General features: G+C 35.1%; 3 protein-coding genes across 5 annotated transcripts; 1 reads left to right on the top strand and 2 right to left on the bottom strand.

The window, feature by feature from the left end:
- Positions 1-4: 4 nt before the first annotated feature.
- LOC126761040 (SURP and G-patch domain-containing protein 1) lies at positions 5-6,399 on the bottom strand. The gene is given in 9 exon segments (XM_050476934.1): positions 5-247; positions 313-442; positions 661-1,219; positions 1,286-1,878; positions 3,867-4,011; positions 4,332-5,329; positions 5,399-5,638; positions 5,698-5,809; positions 5,812-6,399. Coding segments are annotated over 9 exon segments (2,985 nt in total). The 5' UTR covers positions 5,993-6,399; the 3' UTR covers positions 5-220.
- A 277-nt stretch (positions 6,400-6,676) lies between these two features.
- Positions 6,677-20,692, bottom strand: LOC126760992 (biotin--protein ligase). Of its 2 annotated transcripts, none has more exons than XM_050476854.1 (14): positions 20,191-20,692; positions 19,798-20,111; positions 19,493-19,649; positions 18,810-19,357; positions 18,264-18,739; positions 17,996-18,194; positions 17,635-17,783; positions 16,459-16,597; positions 15,726-15,920; positions 14,945-15,127; positions 14,642-14,791; positions 14,412-14,555; positions 7,746-8,074; positions 6,677-7,688 (listed from the first exon to the last, which is right to left on the bottom strand). In XM_050476854.1, exons 1-14 carry the CDS (start codon positions 20,330-20,332, stop codon positions 7,511-7,513), a joined length of 3,303 nt encoding a protein of 1,100 aa, XP_050332811.1. In that variant the 5' UTR covers positions 20,333-20,692; the 3' UTR covers positions 6,677-7,510. The 2 variants fall into 2 exon arrangements, with proteins under 2 accessions (XP_050332811.1, XP_050332806.1); XM_050476849.1 differs by having other exon boundaries at positions 16,459-16,615; positions 20,191-20,690.
- On the top strand, positions 8,245-13,174 carry LOC126761006 (kinase suppressor of Ras 2). Of its 2 annotated transcripts, none has more exons than XM_050476867.1 (2): positions 8,245-8,362; positions 8,998-13,174. In XM_050476867.1, exon 2 carries the CDS (start codon positions 9,050-9,052, stop codon positions 12,275-12,277), a length of 3,228 nt encoding a protein of 1,075 aa, XP_050332824.1. In that variant the 5' UTR covers positions 8,245-8,362; positions 8,998-9,049; the 3' UTR covers positions 12,278-13,174. The 2 variants fall into 2 exon arrangements, with proteins under 2 accessions (XP_050332824.1, XP_050332830.1); XM_050476873.1 differs by having other exon boundaries at positions 8,248-8,362; positions 8,971-13,174.
- Positions 20,693-20,912: the final 220 nt, after the last annotated feature.

The following is a 20,912-nucleotide window of genomic DNA, read 5'->3' as shown; positions in this document are numbered from 1 at the left end:
AATGTATTCTTTGATTACTTCGTATTTAATGCATGAATAATTGTTTTACACTTTGTGGTTTTATAGAGAACTTGTTGGATTAAAGGATATTTTAAGTCATAGTTAATATGTAATTGTACATAAATATTAATAGATATTTGTAGGGGCATTACATCGCATTAAGACTCAAAAATTTTAGTTTTTCCATAATCCTTTGCGAATAATATGTCCGCACTTCCGCTTAATAGTAGGCGCGACGTGGATTATTCTGTAAAAAATTTACGCAATAAAATTCATAAATTCAGTTAATTAAAAAAGAAAAGAAAATAATACCAGTGGATTGGGTCGAAAACGATAAGCTAACATCATGCGTTTACGGTAGGCATCATACTCATTGTCGCAATCCTCAGGCGTAGCGGCGCTGGCCACACCCAGACCTTGGTTACCGTCCCTTTGTGGTGCCCTTAAAGTTTAGTCAGTTTTGAGCTTCAATTTACTTATTACGAGTATTTTACAAGTATAAATATAAGTGGAAATATGAACGATAACTTAGACAAAAGAAGAAAAAACGTTAACTTCGGTTGCACCGAAACCACGTTTCCTTCTGGGTGTTACAAACTTCGTGACAAACTTAATACACCCCGTTGTGCAGGGTATAAATATAATTCGTTTTATACTCACTTATTAACTGGATCAACTATACCGCCGCCATCTGTGCCCAAACCTTGTCCCTCTTTCCAGCCTAATTTTTGTAACATTTGAAAACCAATATTGTCCTCCTTCAATTTGTACTCTTTGTAATCGCTCAAATCGGGTTGACGGTTACTCTTCTTCGCTTCATATTGTTCCATGAACTTCTTTAGCTCTTCGGGTGGCAAAAAGTCACCGATGTGATGTTTGCCCTCACTTTGTTTCGTCAATGCTGTTGCCCATAATTTGGTGGCTTCCATCTCAGCGCAACGTAGTTTATGCTCCCATGTGCCACCATCGACGTCCTCATCTGAGTCGTATTCATATTTGAATTTACCGCTGCGTGCGAGTCGATCGATTTCTTGTCGTTTTCTCATCATGTCCTGATACAACAGATTCACTTTATAGTGCTCTTCGCACTTCTTCCAGTCCTCTTCGCTTAGATTAGTGGAACCATAATTAAGGCGCGCATATTGCAGCAATGCTGGATCATTGCGTGTTATGGCGCTTAGCATCGGTTTATTTTGATTGGCGAACGAAGTAGGTACATCTAAGTTACAAAATTAACATTACTAAATATAATATGCGAGATATCAACAGATTTAACTTTGCTCACTTGGCAATGTATCTGATGCGGCACCGGCACTGGTAGACGCCAGCACTTTTTCGCCCCAGCGACTTTTACGCTGTTTCTTGCGTTCTAGGCGACGTTGCTCCTCCAACTCGGCCTCAGCCTCGCGTTCTTGGCGCTCTTCTTCGCTCAACTCATTGCGGCACTCTATGCGACGCTTTAAGTTATCACGATTGCGATCCAACATACCGCGCATATATTCGTCATCAGAGTCCACATCACCGCTTATTGCCGACTCTGGGTCATATTTGTCAGCTGCATCATGTTGATTTTCATCTTGCGGCGATGATTGTTCACGCTGTTGTTGCAGTTGTCTTTGCTTCTGATGGTAGCGGTAGAGCGCCTCTTGTTGATGCTCTTGTAGCTCGCCACTGTCGCTAGAATCCTCATCCACTTCAACCGGATTGTGATTCTCCGAGCGCGTTAGCAGCTGATTTTGCCTTTGCTGGTGCGTTGGCGATTTACACTGCTGTTGACTTTGCTGTTGCACCTGTTGATCGTGTTGCGTGCGGCAACGATGTCCATTCAATTGTTGCCGGTAATTTTGATATTGCTCGCAATTTTTTTCAAACAGAAACCTAAATTAAAATTCGAATAAAAACGATAATAAAAACAAACGTAAATCCAAAAAAAAAAAACATTTTTATATATTAACTGTAGCGCTGATACTGTTTATCGATTTTGTCCTGCGCTCAATGCTTAGATGCCTTTTTTTTAACTATTTTACTGGCATTTTACTTTAATCGTTTGGACGCTCTCGCATAGACGAAAACGTTGGTACTCAACTCCCATTCAAAGAAAGTCCTGAGGTCAACACCAACGGATTGCTGACTCACGCTGAAATCCCGTTAACAGTTGATGTTGCTTTATTGCTCCAAAACGAGGTAGAAAATGTGGTAAATTCGTTGTATATTACAAAAATGTTCATATCCACCAACCATGTATTTCATTTTAGACTAGCTAATTTCAACTACACATACTTTTATAACCAAATAAAAAAAGTTCAAAAACTGCTCATTTACATGAATAGTGTCATAACTCAAAAACGCAACAATTTTTAGTTTAAGTATGCAGTAACGTGCGCAATGTCATTGTCCATATTGTGAAATGGATTCTGATGCGTAGAAAAGTAAACAGTCGAGAAAAGAATGTCACGTTATTCCACTTGTTAGGGACATCATATTTTTAACCACAACAACGACACATATCGAGTTATGCGAGGGTGAAGCTTGTCTTTTTTTCAGAAATAACAATATTTTTGTTATATTGACGAAAAGAGGTAATTCAACATTTCATGCCAATAAGCACACATTTAACTTATGATAGTGGAATTGATTTATATTTAACGTCATAATTCAAAGTTGAAGATGTTAACACCCAAGAAAAAACTTTAGTACACTCTATTTAGCTCACTTATGCCCAGCATTTCATTTAATATATTACATGTCACTAGTTTATTCAATAAAGCTAATAGGAGGCAATAGAAAACTTTAAACCGCTCGCCTTAAAAAACGACTTTTTTGAGTTATGACATTATTCATATAAATAAGCGATTTTTTTCTTATGTACATATGTATGTATGTATGTTGTTGGAGCGACTGAAAACATGCCACATATAGTTTTAGGTCTGCTGCCGCGTTTATAGTACTGAATAAAAAATCGGACCTGTGCCGATTGTAGGCCCAACTGTTGTCGGTAAATCATTGCACATACACAAGTAGCAATTAGAATGAATAGATATTGTGAGAATTAGCCGTAGGCCAAAGTTATTAGCATGTGCTTGTAAGTCTATTATGCACAGCTGAAGCCGTATTAAGCTTTTTGACATTGGCCTCGCGCATTTTCTTTCATTTAATAGGTTAGAGATAGTCAGAAATTAAAAGAAAAAACAAAAAAAAAAAACAAAAAACAAAAAAAAAAACAAATTATTTGTTTTGCAATTTCTTAAAGTATATTATCTAAGAAATTTTCCCTGAAAATTTTGAATAACAAAACTTCAAATGCGTTTTCCCGAAACTATTTAGGTTTTTTGAACTGGTGACCACAATAGCCAAAAAAAACTGTTCGACAGATTTCAATGAAATTTATACAGCTTTTTGAAAACATGAAAAACTAATGCCTTGCTCGAAGGATTTTTTTGTTAATTTTGATTTTTTATAAACAATTAACTGTGGATTTTTTGGTTGGAAAACCTAAAAAATATTTCAATAGCGCGTCATTTTGTTGATTAAAAGCAGCTTCGATCAGATCACTTGATTACGTAATAATAAAACATTTTTTGGTCCGATTGATTTTAGATGATAAATCAGTTATGGTCACCGCAAGGAGCTTCCGTTGGAACTTGATCGACATAAACAGTTAATCAAGTCAGGTCGAACTCTTATTTAATGATGTTAATTTAAAAAAGGATTTCCAGGCAAAAAAAATATTTAAAATTGTAATTTTTTCATGTCTCTGACTACACTTAACCCCTTAAATACTAATACTACGTTTTCCGTAAATGTATATGTTTTGTACCGCAAACAAAAAAAAAATACATAGTATGATATGCAACAACAAAATTTACCACAATGCCGGATGCAGTTCGTTTTTATACGAACGTATTTTATCTTCATAACCATCCCCATTTTCGCCAACCAACTCGATTAAGTGTTCAACAGTTGTTGGTAACTGTATGCGCGAGCAACTGTGGTCATTGTTGTCTGAAAAAACTACATAAAATCCTTTAAAATCAAGCTTAGCGAAGAAGGCACCAACAAATTTATGTATGTATGTATGTATAAGAAAACTGGAATCAAAAAAAAAATCTGCCTTAGTTTAGCCACAGCTAAAAAGCTCACTGAAGCAGCCTTATTTGTAAAATAATAATCCAATGATATATCATTTAAGAAACAAAGGTAATTATAAGATTTTGACACCTATTAGATTGTGTCGAATATGGTTAAGGCGCTTTCGGGCAAGAGAAATATCCATACATAAACAAATTGGCGTTTTTCCCAACTTTACTTAAGAATTGCGCATTAATACACACCTGCATTTAGAGTGGGACTGCTTTGATCTTCGACTTGTTGTTGTTGCGGCGGCGGAGGTGGTGGCGGTGTTTGCTGTGATAGTTGTTGCTGTTGTGGTGGTTGCTGCTGATGGTTGGCTGAAAATTGCTGTGGATGTTGTAATAGTGCCGGCAATTGATCTTGCAATTGTTGCAACTGTGGTGGTAGTTGCGGTAGTTGCGGAGGTGGCGGTGGTGGTTTTGTATGGTCACTTAATGGTTTTTGCATCTGTTGCAATTGTTGATGTGATTGGATTTGATCGTGTTGTTGTAGCTGTTGCGATTGTTGTGGCTGTTGTGATTGTTGTGCTTGCAATACCTGATGATGCCTTTGTTGTATACCATGTGGCATTTGAATTGCCTCCACGTTCATCTGTGGATTCGGTATGGCATTCAAATCAAATTCCTTAGGCGCCGGTATAGTATTCAGTTGCATGGGCTCAGGCGCCGGTATCATATAGAGTGGTCCCAACGTTAAAGCCATGGGCAGCTGAGGTGGAGGAGGTGGAGGCGGTGCGGCCGCAAAAAATGCTCCCGGCATAGGATGGGGCGGTGGCACAGGCGGCGGTTGTGGTGGATGATTAAAAAGAAATTGTGGTTGTGCTGGTGGTGGTGGGTGCAAAAGACTTCCTTGAGGTGACTGTTGCTGGATTGCTGTCTGTGGCTGATGTTGTAGCGTTGGTAGTTGCTGAAGCTGAGTTTGTTGCGGCGGTTGTAATGACCGCATAAGCTGCTGTGGTGGCAAGGGTACCGAGTGTTGATGCTGCATTGGTGCTGGAGTCATCGACGCTACAATTGGATGCGACAGAGATTGCTGAATAGTTGGTTGTGAAATCGTTTGTTGTTGAGGTGCTTGCAAAATGTGGTGCTGACCTTGCACAGTCGAGTCTATTGACCTATTCGATTCCACTACACTGTCTTCGGTAGACTGAGATGCAGACGGCTGATCAGATACTGCAGAATCTGCATTTGAATCTGGCCTATAAATTAACAAATTTTTACTGGTGTGTAAAATTATGAATTTAAAACCACACTCTAGATGTACTCACGCTGATATAACCTGTGTTTGCTTTGGCTCATGTTTCTCTAAAATTTTTTTGAAGTTTTCCAAAAATGACCCATCATTACAAAAAGAATTAACAACTTTTGGTGGTGGTTGTTCAGTAACCGGCGCCTGTAAACGTTTTAAACCAAATGAGATTTTTCCAGTTTTTCCGGTGAAACTATTCAACGATTTTGCGGTAGGTGTGTCCGCTATTTCCTCCTTTTTACTTTTTACCAACGAATCACTAACCAAATCGTAGATATTAAAATGTTTTTTTCACAAATTATAATTTGATGTACAAACCTTTTATCACTAGTGGATGGCTTTTCTTTAGGTGTCAACTCAGTAGTGATTAACGTTGGTAGTGAAGTGTCATCCTTTTTAGTATCCGCACTCGTCTCACTTATTACTTCAGGGTTTCAGTGCCATTAACGTCCGACTTCATTTTTGCAGCTAAAGTCTGTGCTGCTGCCACTGCTTTAGCCAGTTGCGCTGTTCTTTGTTTCTCCAAAATTTCCTGTCGCTTCTTTGCTATTATCTCCTCCTGCTTTGTCATCTGAGCAAAACGATCGATGCGTGCATTGTTGCGTTGCGCCATATTTGTGTCTCCTCTTTATTCTAGTATAGCTATTAGCCTATTAATATAACCTCTAATCAGTGTCCTTCCTTCAGACACTCACAAGATACACGCACAAATTCTATAACTTTAGAATTTGATTCTATTTATATTTAAAAAAAATCTATATAGTTTACTTGCACATCTTTGTGTATATGTGTATGTAATCACTTGTCCAATGCAACTGCAATCTTACATAAAATTATTACAACAAAATTACACTTTGTAGAATAATTTTTATTGTGAATTCCTCAAATTATAGGAAGATATTTGTATTATATGAGCATTATCTTTACAATAAAACTCTCAAATAGCCACACTTAAAATGCAATTTTTCGTAGCAGAGCAAAAAATTTTATCTGCGAAAAAGGAATAACAGAAATACGAATGACATATCAAGTATACAGTGTTGTATCTTCACTTAACTCCCTTTTAAGGGATAAAAATTGTAATTTTTAGCTCTACACAAAATGATGGAGACCAACAATAGAAGTAAATATTTAAAAATAAATTTTTAATATTTTACGCATATATGCCAAAACTTACCACCAATATTCCTAAGGAATATTTCTTTTATATAAGAGCGAGTGGCATTTTAATATTTTAATTCTTCGTTATTAATGTTAAATCAAAACTTATTAGTTTGTTAAGAAAAACTCGTCTATATTAGTAGATTGGATATTGCATTTTTATATCTGGATTTTTTTTAACAGTTTATTTGTATGTGGGCGTTATAGAATATGAAGCTTATACATTAGAATGTATGTAGATTATTTTCATAATAATAATGTATACATTTATATTTTTAACTAAAAAAGCTACACAAAATCTGTTATATTTCGCTAACTACACTAATAGACTATTACGCTACCTTTTGTATAGCCTCCTTAATACGAAAGTAGAAACAAGGAACAAAATTGTATATGTTAGAAAGACTAATAGTAAAAGCATAAAATGTTTTATGGTTTAAGTAAAAACCTAATCACAAGAAATAAAAATAAGTCAATTTTATAATATAAAATATAACTGTAGTTCTCCTTCGTGCAAAAGCTCTTAAATAATTGATAATGAAAACTAAGTAATAATATATCATAAACACATTAACAAAATACCGTGTATGCTCATCTAAGAAACTTACACATTTAACATATTTTATTAAAAAACCAATTATGTTAATAATTGAATTTTTTTATATTATTATATTTCTTAACGCTGAACTGATTTTGGAGTTTTTAAATTTTTTAAATGAACTAGTTGATCTTCTGGATACAATATATGATACATAATCAATATTTTTAATTTTTTTACGTTTCAAAGTCTATATTCGTAAATAGGTCTCAATGTCATGGCAATTTTGCTAACAATTTTTTACTTATATTCAAACATACCTAAGAAACAACTGTTCATTATACATACATATATTAAATAGATTTCAAATGCGCTTTAACAAATAGCGATTTTATGGATTTAGAACATATTTCGTAAGTTTTCGCTTTCTATTCAATTATATTTAGGTACAATTAGTCCCTGCAGCATGTCAAAGCTATTTCCATCCGGTTGAACTGATACTATTGTACCATCAATTGTCCTAACTTGAAGATAACCAACATCGTCAATACCAATGACAGTCGCCTCTTGTTGGCTTCCAAACTTGTCGCATATATTTACCTTTTGTAAACTATAAAAAATTAGGAATGATATATATTAATACAAACAAATTTAGTCAAATTAATACTTATGCAGCCAATGTTCGTGATAGAGTTCATAAAAGTAATCAAAATCGCCCGACTTCACCTTCTCCAGGATGTTTTCAATTTCATTAAATGTTAACGCAATGAATTCCTCATATTTAAGTATTGGTATATTCGTACGATTTGTCTGATTATATTTTGCAATAATGGAATTGATACAAGTTGTAGGTTTTTCATTATCCAAATTAATTCCGCATCCTATATTTGCTATGATTTTCGATCCGAACATTGTTGTTTTCACAATAAGACCACCAATCTTTTGCACGCCATTTGCATAAATATCATTGGGCCATTTTAAACGAATGTCAAGATCCTTTTAAAGAGAAAACGGTTTGAATTTTAAATACTTTTTATTTTTATCGGGGAAAAAAATTAATGTACAAGCAAGATTAATTTTATCATTAATCATTTATGAATTATGTGGCAACCCGTTCATTATTTTCTGTTATTGCTGATATTCGTGCAATCGCTATTTTACTTACTCGCTAGTTTAGTTGTCTCTAAAATACTACAAATTTTTCAGCACGAGTTTTTACCGAAAAATTACGTTTATTTTCTCTTAAAAAAGGCAGCCTATAACAAAGTTGCTTTAAAAGAAAAAGTAAGTGAAATTCTTTTGAAGTGTGTTCAAATAAAAGAATATTAAATCTAAAATACAATATACAAATAGTAAATGTATTTCTCAAATATTGTCTTTGAAGTCGCAATGAACTGTGCTATTCGAATAAAAAAAGGATGTATTTGTAATCACAATGCCTCCAGAATTGGCGTCGAAATCACTTTGAAGATATAATTGCATATACAAGTGTAACTGAATGGTTTACTGATTTGCATTTCATGTTTCTAAGCTATTATTCTACACTTGCGAACTTAACTCATATACAAATGAAAAATCGATTATGTTGGGTTGTACTTTTTTTGGTACGTATTTTTCGTTACCACCTAAGGATACGCTAGACAAGTAGTTAAGACGGACGGTAGAAGAAACGAGTGATATGCGGCAAAAAGCCGACTTCGACCGAGACCAAACCAACATAAAAACAACAAAAGCAAAAAAAAAAAAGAATGTGTGATCATAATGATACCACCCGAAAAATGTATTTTGAGTTTCAGCAATCTATAAACAATGTATATATGTATGGGTATTTATAAAAATTAATTAAAAATATTGTACTAGTTACTTTCCATAACAAGTCTAATTTACTTCAGTATATTCATTTTGTGTTTTTAATGCAGTAACCGGATAGTACTCCACCCTGCCATCGACACCATCGCTACCCCCTGAAAAATGACCACAACATCCGCAGATACAGCTCCGCTACCGGTCAACGATCTTGATGTCATACAGGATATGATAGACATTTCGGCCGATCGTTTAGAGGGTTTGCGTACACAATGTGCCACAAGCGCTACTTTAACTCAGCAAGAAATCCGTAGTCTTGAGTCGAAATTAGTTCGAATGTTCTCAAAATTGTTATTAACCAAATCACGTTTAAATGAAAGGATACCAGCAAGCGGTTTATCACATACTACTAGCACGGAGCTAAAAAAATGGCTACGAGTTGTTGGAATAAGTCAAGAATCATCAAATATTTGTCTGACCCGCTTGTCCACATTAGAGCAACTTCTAGAACAAAGTGATGAGGAACTTAAGCATTTGTTAAGCAATAATTCGAGTTATCGAAAAGATGAAGATATAAGAAGGCTTACAACTGCTATGCAGAACTTACGTAAATGTAAAGAAAGCCTAAGCATTCTGGAGAGTGAAAACTCCACCAATAGCGCCATAGGTGGAAATAATGTTTCTACTGAAAAGAAGGAACCTCTGACTGAACAATTGTTTTGGGACTCATGGGATCGTCATCATAATCATCACCATCACCGTAGCAGTATGGGAAATATCGGCGTAACAGCCTCGCCACGACCACATCGAATGCTTGCCAAACAAGGAAAACCACACCATCACCAATCAGCGGGAAATAGTCGTCAGTCGCCTTCTCACGATCACACTTGTAAATCATCATCAACTGCTGCAATCAATAATGCCACTGACGATTTGTCTAGTATACAAAGTTCTACACTAACACTGACGCTAACACCATCCCCACCTAATTCTCCATTCACACCCACTAGTATAATCAGCAATTTCAGTACGGTTTGCAGTGGAGGAAGCAGTGTAAATGGCACACCACAACGTAGCAAACCGGCTGGCACACCACCGCCAATGAAAAAACATCAGACGTTATTATCCAACATGCAACAACATACACCTACACATATTTCCAGTATTATTTCCAATATACCTGCCAGCAATCCGGACGGTACAATGATACCATTAGCCAAATCCAAATCAAATGGGTCTCAATTTCGCGACACGCCATTGTCAAGTACTGGTTCACCACAATCACAATCATTAGCGTCATCGGTAGTTGGCGCATCAATGATGACTAACAACAAATCGACATTGTCACGTTCCCGCCTGAACACCGATCCTAGCCCTGATAGTTTTTCGTCTGCTAGCTCGGATGTTTTTGTAGAAAATAATAATAATCCAAACAATCTTCAAGTACCACGATCTCCGGGCACATTGCCATTAGGCATGGGGCACACGATATCACATCGTTTTGCCAAGGTCTTCCAGGTGATGTCAACGTGTGACCTTTGTCAAAAACAAATGTTCTTCGGTTTGAAGTGCAAAGAATGCAAGTATCGTTGTCATAAGGACTGTGAACAAAATGTACCACCATCATGTGGCCTACCCTCGGAATTTGTTGATGAATTTAAGAAAACAATTAATGATCATGGAGGATTTGCTTCGTTGCAACATAGTCAGACCACAGCGAATACATCACCAATTCAAAGGCAAAAGCGTGATAGTAGTTCACCTGCCTCGAGTTGTAATAGCTCAAGTCCGTCTAGTCCAGCACTATTCAATCTCCAACAACAACAGGTAACAGCACATGCGGGAGCTGTTTTCATTCCGAGCGGTGGTAATATGATGAGCTCTTCCGGTGGTGGCAGCTCAAGTACGAGCTCTAACATGCTATCCACTCCATCCTCATTCCACAAGCACGCAAGTCTTTTCAATTTTCCAGATGTAACCATCACATCTAACTGTAATCAAGCTGCGGGTGGTACTACGCAAACACTTTATTCGTCGCAAACCAGTGGGACGGATTCTACGAGTGGCGAATTCAATTGCTCTCAGCAGTCTGATTTCCACGATTGCAACAATTCGCTCACATCTTCAATCAACAAATCCAGTCATGGTAGTGACAGTTTATCAAACAACACTGTTGTTACATGCGTGGGATCTTATTATAGCTGTACTAATGTTCCGAGCGTAACTGCTTCCACAAATAGCACCGTACATTCCATCAGCTCAAGCATAGTCAGCACAACAGGTTCGTTTTACCCGCGTAAACTCAGCTCAGCCGGTGTCGATAAGCGCGATCCATTTTCCGAACTTGCCGATACACACAAATCCAATGATAGTGATAAAACCGTCTCATTGTCGGGTAGTACTTCAGCCAGTACGGACTCTGATCGCACACCGATCAGATTAGATTCTACCGAAGATGGTGATTCGGGAAATTGGCCGAGACAAAATTCTTTGTCCCTCAAAGAATGGGATATACCCTATGACGATTTGCATTTGTTGGAATCAATCGGAAAAGGACGTTTCGGTACCGTACATCGGGCATTGTGGCATGGTGATGTGGCGGTTAAATTACTCAAAGAAGACTACTTGGACGATGAGCACATGTTAGAGGCATTTAAATTGGAAGTGGCCAATTTTAAGAAGACTCGTCATGAAAATTTAGTACTATTTATGGGTGCATGCATGAACCCACCCCATTTAGCCATTGTTACGTCATTGTGTAAAGGCAATACACTTTACACCTACATTCACGCACGTCGCGATAAATTTACCATCAACCGTACAACGCTTGTAGCACAACAAATCTCACAAGGTATGGGCTATCTTCACGCTCGTGGCATTCATCACAAAGACTTACGCACAAAGAATATTTTCTTAGAGAACGGAAAAGTGATTATCACCGATTTCGGTCTATTTAGTTCCACTAAATTACTATATTGCGAAATGGGTCTAGGAGTGCCTAATGGGTGGCTATGCTACTTGGCACCTGAACTGATGCGTGCCCTAATGCCAGTTAAACCGACCGAAGAAATTTTACCCTTCTCAAAGGCATCGGATGTGTATTCCTTCGGGACAGTGTGGTATGAGCTTTTATGTGGCGAATTCCCCTTCAAGTCCCAGCCACCGGAATCGGTCATTTGGCAGGTGGGACGCGGTATGAAGCAAACATTAGCCAACTTGCAGACGTCGCGTGATGTCAAAGACATACTTATGCTCTGCTGGTCATTTCAAGCGGACGACAGGCCAGATTTCGCGAAATTGCTTTCGCTTTTGGAGCGATTGCCGAAAAAACGTTTGGCGCGCAGCCCCTCACACCCCGTACAATTGTCACGTTCAGCAGAGTCAGTATTTTAATCAAATCCACAATATGTTGTGTACCTCATCAAAGGCGAGGCCACCCAAAGGAACTGAGACACATATGTACATACATACTATATGTATCAACGCATATTTATAAATTGAGTGTAGCACTTTGGCAAGTGGCACAAAAACAAAAAAAGTTTATTGTAAACTAGATTTAAGTATTAAAAGCGAACACATTTATGTTTAAATGTAAATGCACATGCTTAATGTGTATGTTTATCAATATACCCGTAATAAGTATACTACTGTCAAGTACAATTTTCAAAGAAATTACATTATTAATTGATAATCATTGTAAATAATTGTTGATAAAAAAATACAGGAAAGATTTAAGAACATTAGATGAAGTGTTTAAATTATATTGTACGAAATTTATAACATTTATTTAATTCCTATTACGTACTAAGTACAAATAAATGTAGCTTTTCATTTATTTTTTAAGAATCTTCTTTATGATTATGTTATATGTGAGTATATGATGCTTCGGGGACGTTAGAAATAATAATTGTCAGACATTGTTTCGAAACAATGCAATTGTAAATACATAATGTTTTGATAATTAAAACGACTAATGCACATTTTACAGATAACCAAAAGACAGTAATTCCAGTGAGATATGCAAACATGATAATGAGATACATACATAAATATGGCACGTATACATATATGTACAAATAAGTGAGCCATATTCCAAAATTGAATATCTAAAATTTAATTGTTTATGTACGTACCTATGTATATGAAAGAATTTAGGGTATGAAATGTATGGCATATTGGCTTTAAATACCAAGAGAATAATAATCTATTGTTATCCGATGCGATACCCAAACAACATTAAAATGTGATGAAGTTGCGAAAGGTTAAATAAATGAATATAATTGAGCTGAACATTGTTGTTACACTGCATATATTATTAGGAAATTGGGCACCAACGGGCTTATTCTTGCTAAGACCGGAACTAGTGTTCCAAAAAGCGCAGTTCGGTGTTGAAATTTGCATCTACATTAAAGTCGTAATCGCTTTTTTTAGAAAGGATTTTTAATACACTCCCGTCTGATATTTAAGAACTCCCCTAAATCGTTCCAAGGACTATATTACGGATTACTCATGTATGGCATTGGTATAGATATACATATTTGTACATAGAACAGCACAAAAATTTAAGTGCACTGCTTGGCACATTTTGTAATAATAAAGCAAAGTTAGAATACCCTTCACAAAAAGCAAGAACTTGATTTTTATCAGAAATTGTAGCGTTGCCTTGAAAAATAATCCGCATAAAACTTCGTTGTTGTTATTGTTGTTGTAATGTTTATCTCAATAATCCAGAAAAATTTCATCAAGATATCTTGTCAATTGAAATAGTTTTCTATACATGAACTTAACTTTGTTCGTTCAATTTGTGTATATGCTATAGAGATCCGATCTAAAAATTGTGTTCGGAAATTGTAAAGTTATCTCCGAAAATATTATATGTCAAACTTCGTGAAAATATCTCAATAAATAAAAAAGATGTCCATACAAGGACATGATTTTAACCGTTCAGTTTTTACAGCGGTAATACATATGTATGTATTTGCCTTGAACAAAAATCTGTGTTACATATGGTGACATATTTTGATAAATAAAAAGGTTTTCCATAAAATAACGTAATTTTGAACGTTCAGCTTCTATGGCTTTTGTGGAGAATAAAATGTGTGCAAAATTTCAGATTGATATCTCAAAAACTGAAAAACCACTTCGCGTATATACAGACATACGGACATGACCAAGTACAGTCAGCTAGTCGCGCCGATCTTTTATTTATATACTTTATAGGGTCTTCGACGTTTCCTTCTGGGTGTTACAAACTACGTGGAAAATTAATATATCCTGTTCAGGGTTATAATGATTATGTGTAAATCTCTACTACAAACATTAGATTTGAAATATTTTAGTTTTCGGTTCGACTATGATATCTCATACAGATATTTTAGAATTAAAACAATTTATTTTCGTTCAATTTACAACAATAATTTCATATTTTAGAAACCATATAGCCCTCAATTATACTCCTGACCGATTCAAGATTTTCCTGCTAAATCTTTAACGCTATAAAACATATGGAAATATTGTTATTTCTTACCTTATACGTCGGATTTCCTTTCAATGTGGTCACCATAGCCAAACCAATGATGTGTTGCAATAATGGCAGACGTCTACCCAAGGCTGAATCCAACGACAAATGTAATTGCAACGAAAACATAGCGCAACCGAGAGGGCTAATCCACTACACAGAAAAAACAGAAGTAATTAAAATTTCAGCCACGTTTGAGTCTGAAGAAAAGGAACTTCGTGTATAAGAGTTATCCTCACCTGATTGTTGCTACGTCCAACACCTTCCATTTGTTGACGCACCAAAACCGCAATGCCGTCCACTAGCTCCAGATCGCTTATTACATTCATGCTGGTACTTACCACGGGTGCATATATGACGAGCCGTCCAATATATTTGGTTTTTAAATTCTATATAAAGAAAAAAGTTTTGTGTAAAATGCATCAAGTAAACATTTTTGTTATTTTTATAAAATCATAGAATAGTAATAATATAATTATTTCTCTTGTTTTACATATGTATATGATTTCTCATGATTTCATTTACTTAATTAGCTTACTTACATCAAAGTATTCCACGGTTGAAAAATCCTCCGGACAGGAATGTATCAATATTGGAAGAACATTTGTATTAGCGCTTTTGGGTTTATCACCCTTATCGCAAAACTGCATGGTCAATTTGGAAGTGGTTATAATGTTACTCTTAGCTCCAGAAGTCTTAATTTTCTCCAACAATTCAAATTTTGACTGTAAAAATTAAAAAAAAAATAACAGTAAATTTCCGTTGCGAGAGTTTTTATTGCTTAAACAAATTAATCAATAACTATTTCTATCATTTCTGTATATTATACAGGTAAAGTAAGCCCAGAAGTTATTATACCCTGAATAGGGTATATTAAGATCGATACGAAGTTTGTAATGCCAATGAAATTTGTGAAGTTTACGGAGACGATTCTGTATCAGTTCATGTAGCACAACAATGTCTCGCACGCTTTCGTTCTGGAATTTTCGAAATTTCGATTTACACTAATGGAATAATGTCTCTAGCGGAAAAATGGCAATAAGCGGTCGACCAAAATGGTACATATTTGTTTATTTATTTATTAGTATAAATAATATAAGATAAAAAGCCCTTTTAAATTTTGTGGGGTTTTACTTTTCTTACTTAGGCACAGTTTAACTCGAAAATAAAGAGCTTATTTACGTTGGATCTGTTTTTAGGGCAAAACAGGAAACATAAGAGGCACTTGCAAAATAAAACAACATGGGAAATAACGGACACAAAATATAACATATGTATGTACATATACATATATGTATTTTTTTTTTTTTGTAGCATCCTTACCTCGTGTCTCCCAAGAAAATATGCTTCCTGATATGTGCATTTGGCGCCGTTGGTATTTAATTGCTGTACGCTTATATCCAAATGCTTATTCAGTAAGTGTGCTAAAATTTCCATTCGAACTTGTTCATTCTGCATTAGAATCTTGTATTTGGATTCGTCCATTTCGAATTGTGAAGGATTCGTTTCCAAATGTACCTTGAAAATTTATGAATATTATTTTAGAAAATATTTTAAAATAATTATTTCAAAAACAAATATTTTTGAGAATATTCAATTTGAATATCTGATAAAACGTTTAACGTCATATTGCGAAACTTTGCGAATAGTTCTGTCTACCTATGAAATTAACTGAAATTCAAACTACGAGTTTATCATCCCGATTTCAAAGAGTGTTGCTTATTTCGAGATAACAATACTTTAAACTCGAGCATAATGGGTTTAATAAATTTTTTTGTCACGATTACTGGATGCGTATTGCGTGGAGTCAGGTTTTCTATCTTGTAACTGCCAGCATTCTTTCCATTTTTTGCTGAATTCGACCACGACATATAATTGTACTTTACAAACTATTTAGAAAAACAATTAAACAAGGTGGAATTGCACTCGCATGTATTCGGTTTAATATTTAATAATGGAGTGCCAACGCACTAAAAAATATGCTCAAAATTGTGATAAAGGATTAATGAAAATTTGAAGCTCTATCTTTATACGCAACTATTTAACGGTTGATTACCTGCGAGAAAACTGCACATCCTCCACTTTGCACGCTGTTCGCCAATAACAAACTGGGTGTATTCCACGTTTCCTCAGTGCCAAGCACTTTCACATCTAGATTGTGCACTTTACCACGAAGATCCTGAAGTTCGACAGACCTTGGACATACTAGAGCTCTAAGGGCCGATTTTTTGTTTTGTTTTTGCACCACATAAATGTATGTATGTATGTACGAAGAAATTGCCACAACACACACAAGAACGAGCAAAAGGTATAATGAAAACAAACGGAAACAGACACACAAAGAAATGTGGAGAAAATTTGAACGAAAATCGTATAAGGAAAGGGCGAACAAAAATTTGGAATAACCGAAAGAATGTTTATAATTTGAAATTCATACAAATATTCATTATTATATTCCCAAATCATTCAAAGCCAGTTTGTACAAATAGACAGAGGATAAAATAAACGAGTATGAATGAAACATATACATACATATAATAAATATATGTGTAGATAGTAAATATTATAAATAAACAACAATTTAGTTAAATTTATAAAGGCAAGGCACAAATTTTAACATATATGTATACGCACACATAATGATGGTTGTTTTTAATAAAACAATACATAATGTTACACAAAATTAGAGAAAAAGAATTGTACAATAAAAAATGCATATAAATTAGTACATTATTCCAAAAAATGTAAAGCTAACTATACTGTGTTCGAGTTACGAATTTTTAAAACACTCGAAGTGGTCAAAACAATATATATTGGTTTTATACATTTCAATAGTGTAAGAGCAAAAATTTAACTCAGTATAAACACCTATTTCAAAATGAAGTAAAATATGTATTATTTTTTAATGATTATGGTACTTCGGTATTCAGTAATTAGACGCTATGTTAAATACCTTGTAGGCGCATATAGATATATATGTACATATAATCAAAAAGTAAAAGCTACACCGGATGTAATATTACTAGAGAATTTAATATGACCACAATTATGCATTCCCAAACAATTGAAAAGACGTAAAAACAAAAGTGTTTACAAACATCTTGCATCATCCCTTCTCCTCAATTATGTACTATACAAATAAATTTAATTGTTTTCAGTGTAATTATGTGTAGTCTAAGCATATGATTGCGGAAGTGGTCTAAGTGAATACTTCGATTTTTCAAAAACTTACGGTTTTCTCGTAGTTGATTGTGTAGCATCGTCACTATCCGTAGAGAAGTTTTTCTTTACGGGCGAAGGTTGATAACAAAATATATGATGCATCATTTTTATTTTTTGCCATTTATCGTACGAGAACTGCACCAGTTCATTTTCACGCACCTGTATAAAAACAAGATATTTCACTAAATAAAGCCAAAAATACGAGCAGGCAGAATTAACAGCTATTCACTATTTTTTTTTTTTTTTTTTGTTTATAAAACAACAATTCTTATTATGCCAGAATATAAGTGTACTTTGTTGTTTTATAAACAAAAAAAAAAAAAAAAAAACAACAAAGTACACTTATTCTACACTTATGTATATTCAATCACCTCGGCAGTTCGATAATTGGGCAGCACAAAATTCAGTATATCCGAACATAAGGAGAGTACTCTACCACCGCACAAAAAATAATCAACTAGTATCTCTCCAACATTTGTAGGCACATTGCCACAGACTACTAAAAGTCCCGTGTTTTTCATCCAATATTTTTGTGTTAACTGTTGAGGAGTCATTGCATAAATCGTATACCTGAAAAGAATGTCAAAAAGTATTTATGTTGAAATATAAGTTATTTTATGGTCACGTCATATTATTGACCTTTCCCGATCTAAAATATTCTTAAGCGTAGACAGTGCTCCCTCACGCGAACTAGCGCTTTCGGAATAAACAAATACATTGGTTGGTTTACTTGGGTAAGAAATATCCGTCCTCTTTAAACTAAGACCCTTTCTCTGATCTTCATTTGATAATGCTTCACAACTTGTGGAAGCGTGTGTGGAAGTTGATAAGTCACTTTCGCTATTTTTATTTTTTTGTAGCGGTGTAGTTTCTAAAGGTATCGATTGTTGTTTTTGTGATGACGTGGATACAATTCCTGAGGCTATCTTATCAAAATCAGTAGATTGGTTCGCGCTGTTGGAAGGCATTTTGGCACGTGCTATAGTTGTTGTTATTACGGCTGCAGCCGCAGAAATGGTAATAGGTGGATCAGAGAGTGGAAGTGTTGGTGATATCAGCGCAGATTTTGCTGAAGACTTTTCTATTACTGTTGTTGATGCGGAAGCTTCGGGAACCTAAAGGATTGTTTTCAAATTTAATTCATATAAACAAATACATACGCATTTATATTCAATTTATACTGACCTTGGTCGTTTTGAAGCGACTTTCGGTTCCGCTGCCACCAGAATTTGTGTTAGCAGCAACTGGCTTTCTAATTTCGGTCGGTTTAGCTTTGATTTTGGACAAAGGTGAAGCAAGTTTAACAGGTTTTTCAGTTTCTATAGTTACTTTTGTCACCATGGACGATTTACTAGGTTTAACAATTGAAGCTGTTTTGACATCCATCAGAGTGTCGGATGTTTCAGAATATTTTTCGGCATAAGTAGTTGTGCCAACAGCTTCCGGCTCTTGTAAATTACTTGACTTGGAAATCGCGACGCTTCCAGTTACCTGTTGCTCGTAAGGTATAAGATCTGGCTTAACGACAACATCACCTGTAGTTTTACCCTCTGTACGACTTTTTTGACTCTCAAACTCAGTTGCTTGATGTGCCAATACGCTCAATGCACGTAAATGCTCTAAATGTCGCTGCCAATCCTCATGACTTAAGTTCAACTCGCACTGGCGTACAGGCTTGCGCAAATGGCTGGCCAACATGTTCATGGGCTGCGGTTTACCCTCATATTTAATAGCTGGCAAATTAAGAAAAGATGTATTAATTGTATTACAAATGCATTTCTATATGTTCTTTTGAATTAAATACGACAACTTATAAAAAAAAAAATAATTCACATTAATTATTAACACATAATTTATAACTAGCTTACACTCAATCCTCAGTAATTGTAGCTGATCGTTAATGAGAAATTTATTTTGTAAATATGTGGACAACAACAATTTGGTAAAATGTTCCACATCAGTCTCAATGAGCACAGCAAGATGTGAGTCAACCTTCCATGCTATTAGCTTACCAAAATTTTCAATCTGAAAAAATTAAAAACAAAGCTGTTAAAAACAATTTGAATTTTGAAACAGAGTGTAATTTCGTATTTGTGATTTAATCTGATAAATTATTTGCAAAATCAAGTTTTATATTAAACAATTAAAAATTTAGCATGTTATTTTCACATACCCGTATATGATTTGCAGAATTCTCAAACTCATAACAAGGTTGAATATCGGCTTCCAATAAGAGATGCAAAATGTCCTCTTTCCTTAAAGCAGCAAACTGATCCAAAAAAGCTTTTGGATTTGTTGAATGAGCAAAGGGAAGTAGCTTATTCTCCATTGACGCATTATTCTCATCAAATGATATCCACGGCTTTAATTGAACCACTTGCACCGGATGTAGACAGCAACCGCGATGTGAACCATTTAACCAAAGTATTTCAGAAACACGCGCAGCATTTCGGTTGTGACAAAAATCTGAAGCCGCTAATGAAGGATCTATGAACACACAAATAGGTACCATTAAATATAAACAAATGTTGATATTTAATAAGTATTTATCTCGTTTTTGTCTCACCAAAACCATCGTCATTTTCAGTAGGCAACGTATAGAATGAAATGCTGGTATTTAGAGCTAATTGCTGTCCAATTTTTGCACAGACGTTCTTTATGCGCGAAGACTGCAGGAATGTAGCAGTGGCATAATATAAAGTCAGCATATTACGCAGATTTTATAATTAAACTCGAATAGATTATATATTACAAGTAATTAATGAACTTTATACACTTAATAACTTTCTGGATATCGAAAATTTATTGTAGGAACATATGTATATTAATTCCTAAATCATTTTTCGGTTATATTGAAGATTATGGATTTTGGTTTCGTAATTGACGTTATTTCCGTTTCCACTGCAGTACGGATTATCGGACGTAAGATATTCTTTACATTTGTTCTTTTTTCCTTTGCCAATAATGACTTGTGAAGAAGCCTCGCTCACAATTTTAGCTATTTTGTTGTTAGTTGTCATCTATTTCACCTTTTCTTGTATTTGATTTTCGGTGTTATCGCATTATCCTAAATTGACAGTTGTTGTTATTCCGATTTGTTATCATTGTTATTTGTTTCGCCGGTTTTCCACCTTTTCTTTTTTCCCTAATAAAGTAAGGATGTGCTTATATAGTTATAAATATCTTCATACTCGATAACCCCATGTATAATCAAGGTATATGGTTGTTCGATAGCTTACTCGCCAACTGTTATTGCGTAAGAGTTATTTAAAACTCACCGCATAACTA

The sequence above is a fragment of the Bactrocera neohumeralis genome, chromosome 2, assembly GCF_024586455.1.
Source record: "Bactrocera neohumeralis isolate Rockhampton chromosome 2, APGP_CSIRO_Bneo_wtdbg2-racon-allhic-juicebox.fasta_v2, whole genome shotgun sequence".
In the NCBI taxonomy this organism is placed as follows: domain Eukaryota; kingdom Metazoa; phylum Arthropoda; class Insecta; order Diptera; family Tephritidae; genus Bactrocera; species Bactrocera neohumeralis.
This window is presented reverse-complemented; position numbering and strand designations above follow the sequence as displayed.

Bases quoted from the DNA above. Each gene is read 5' to 3' on its own strand.
- LOC126760992 (XM_050476849.1), bottom strand. From the start codon at position 20,332: ATGCTGACTTTATATTATGCCACTGCTACATTCCTGCAGTCTTCGCGC. The intron at 20,112-20,190 runs GTGAGACAAAAA...GTGTGTTCATAG, and splicing joins TGAAAATGACGATGGTTTTG to ATCCTTCATTAGCGGCTTCA. The intron at 15,128-15,725 runs GTAAGGATGCTA...TAATTTTTACAG, and splicing joins ATTTTCTTGGGAGACACGAG to TCAAAATTTGAATTGTTGGA.
- LOC126761006 (XM_050476867.1), top strand. From the start codon at position 9,050: ATGACCACAACATCCGCAGATACAGCTCCGCTACCGGTCAACGATCTT.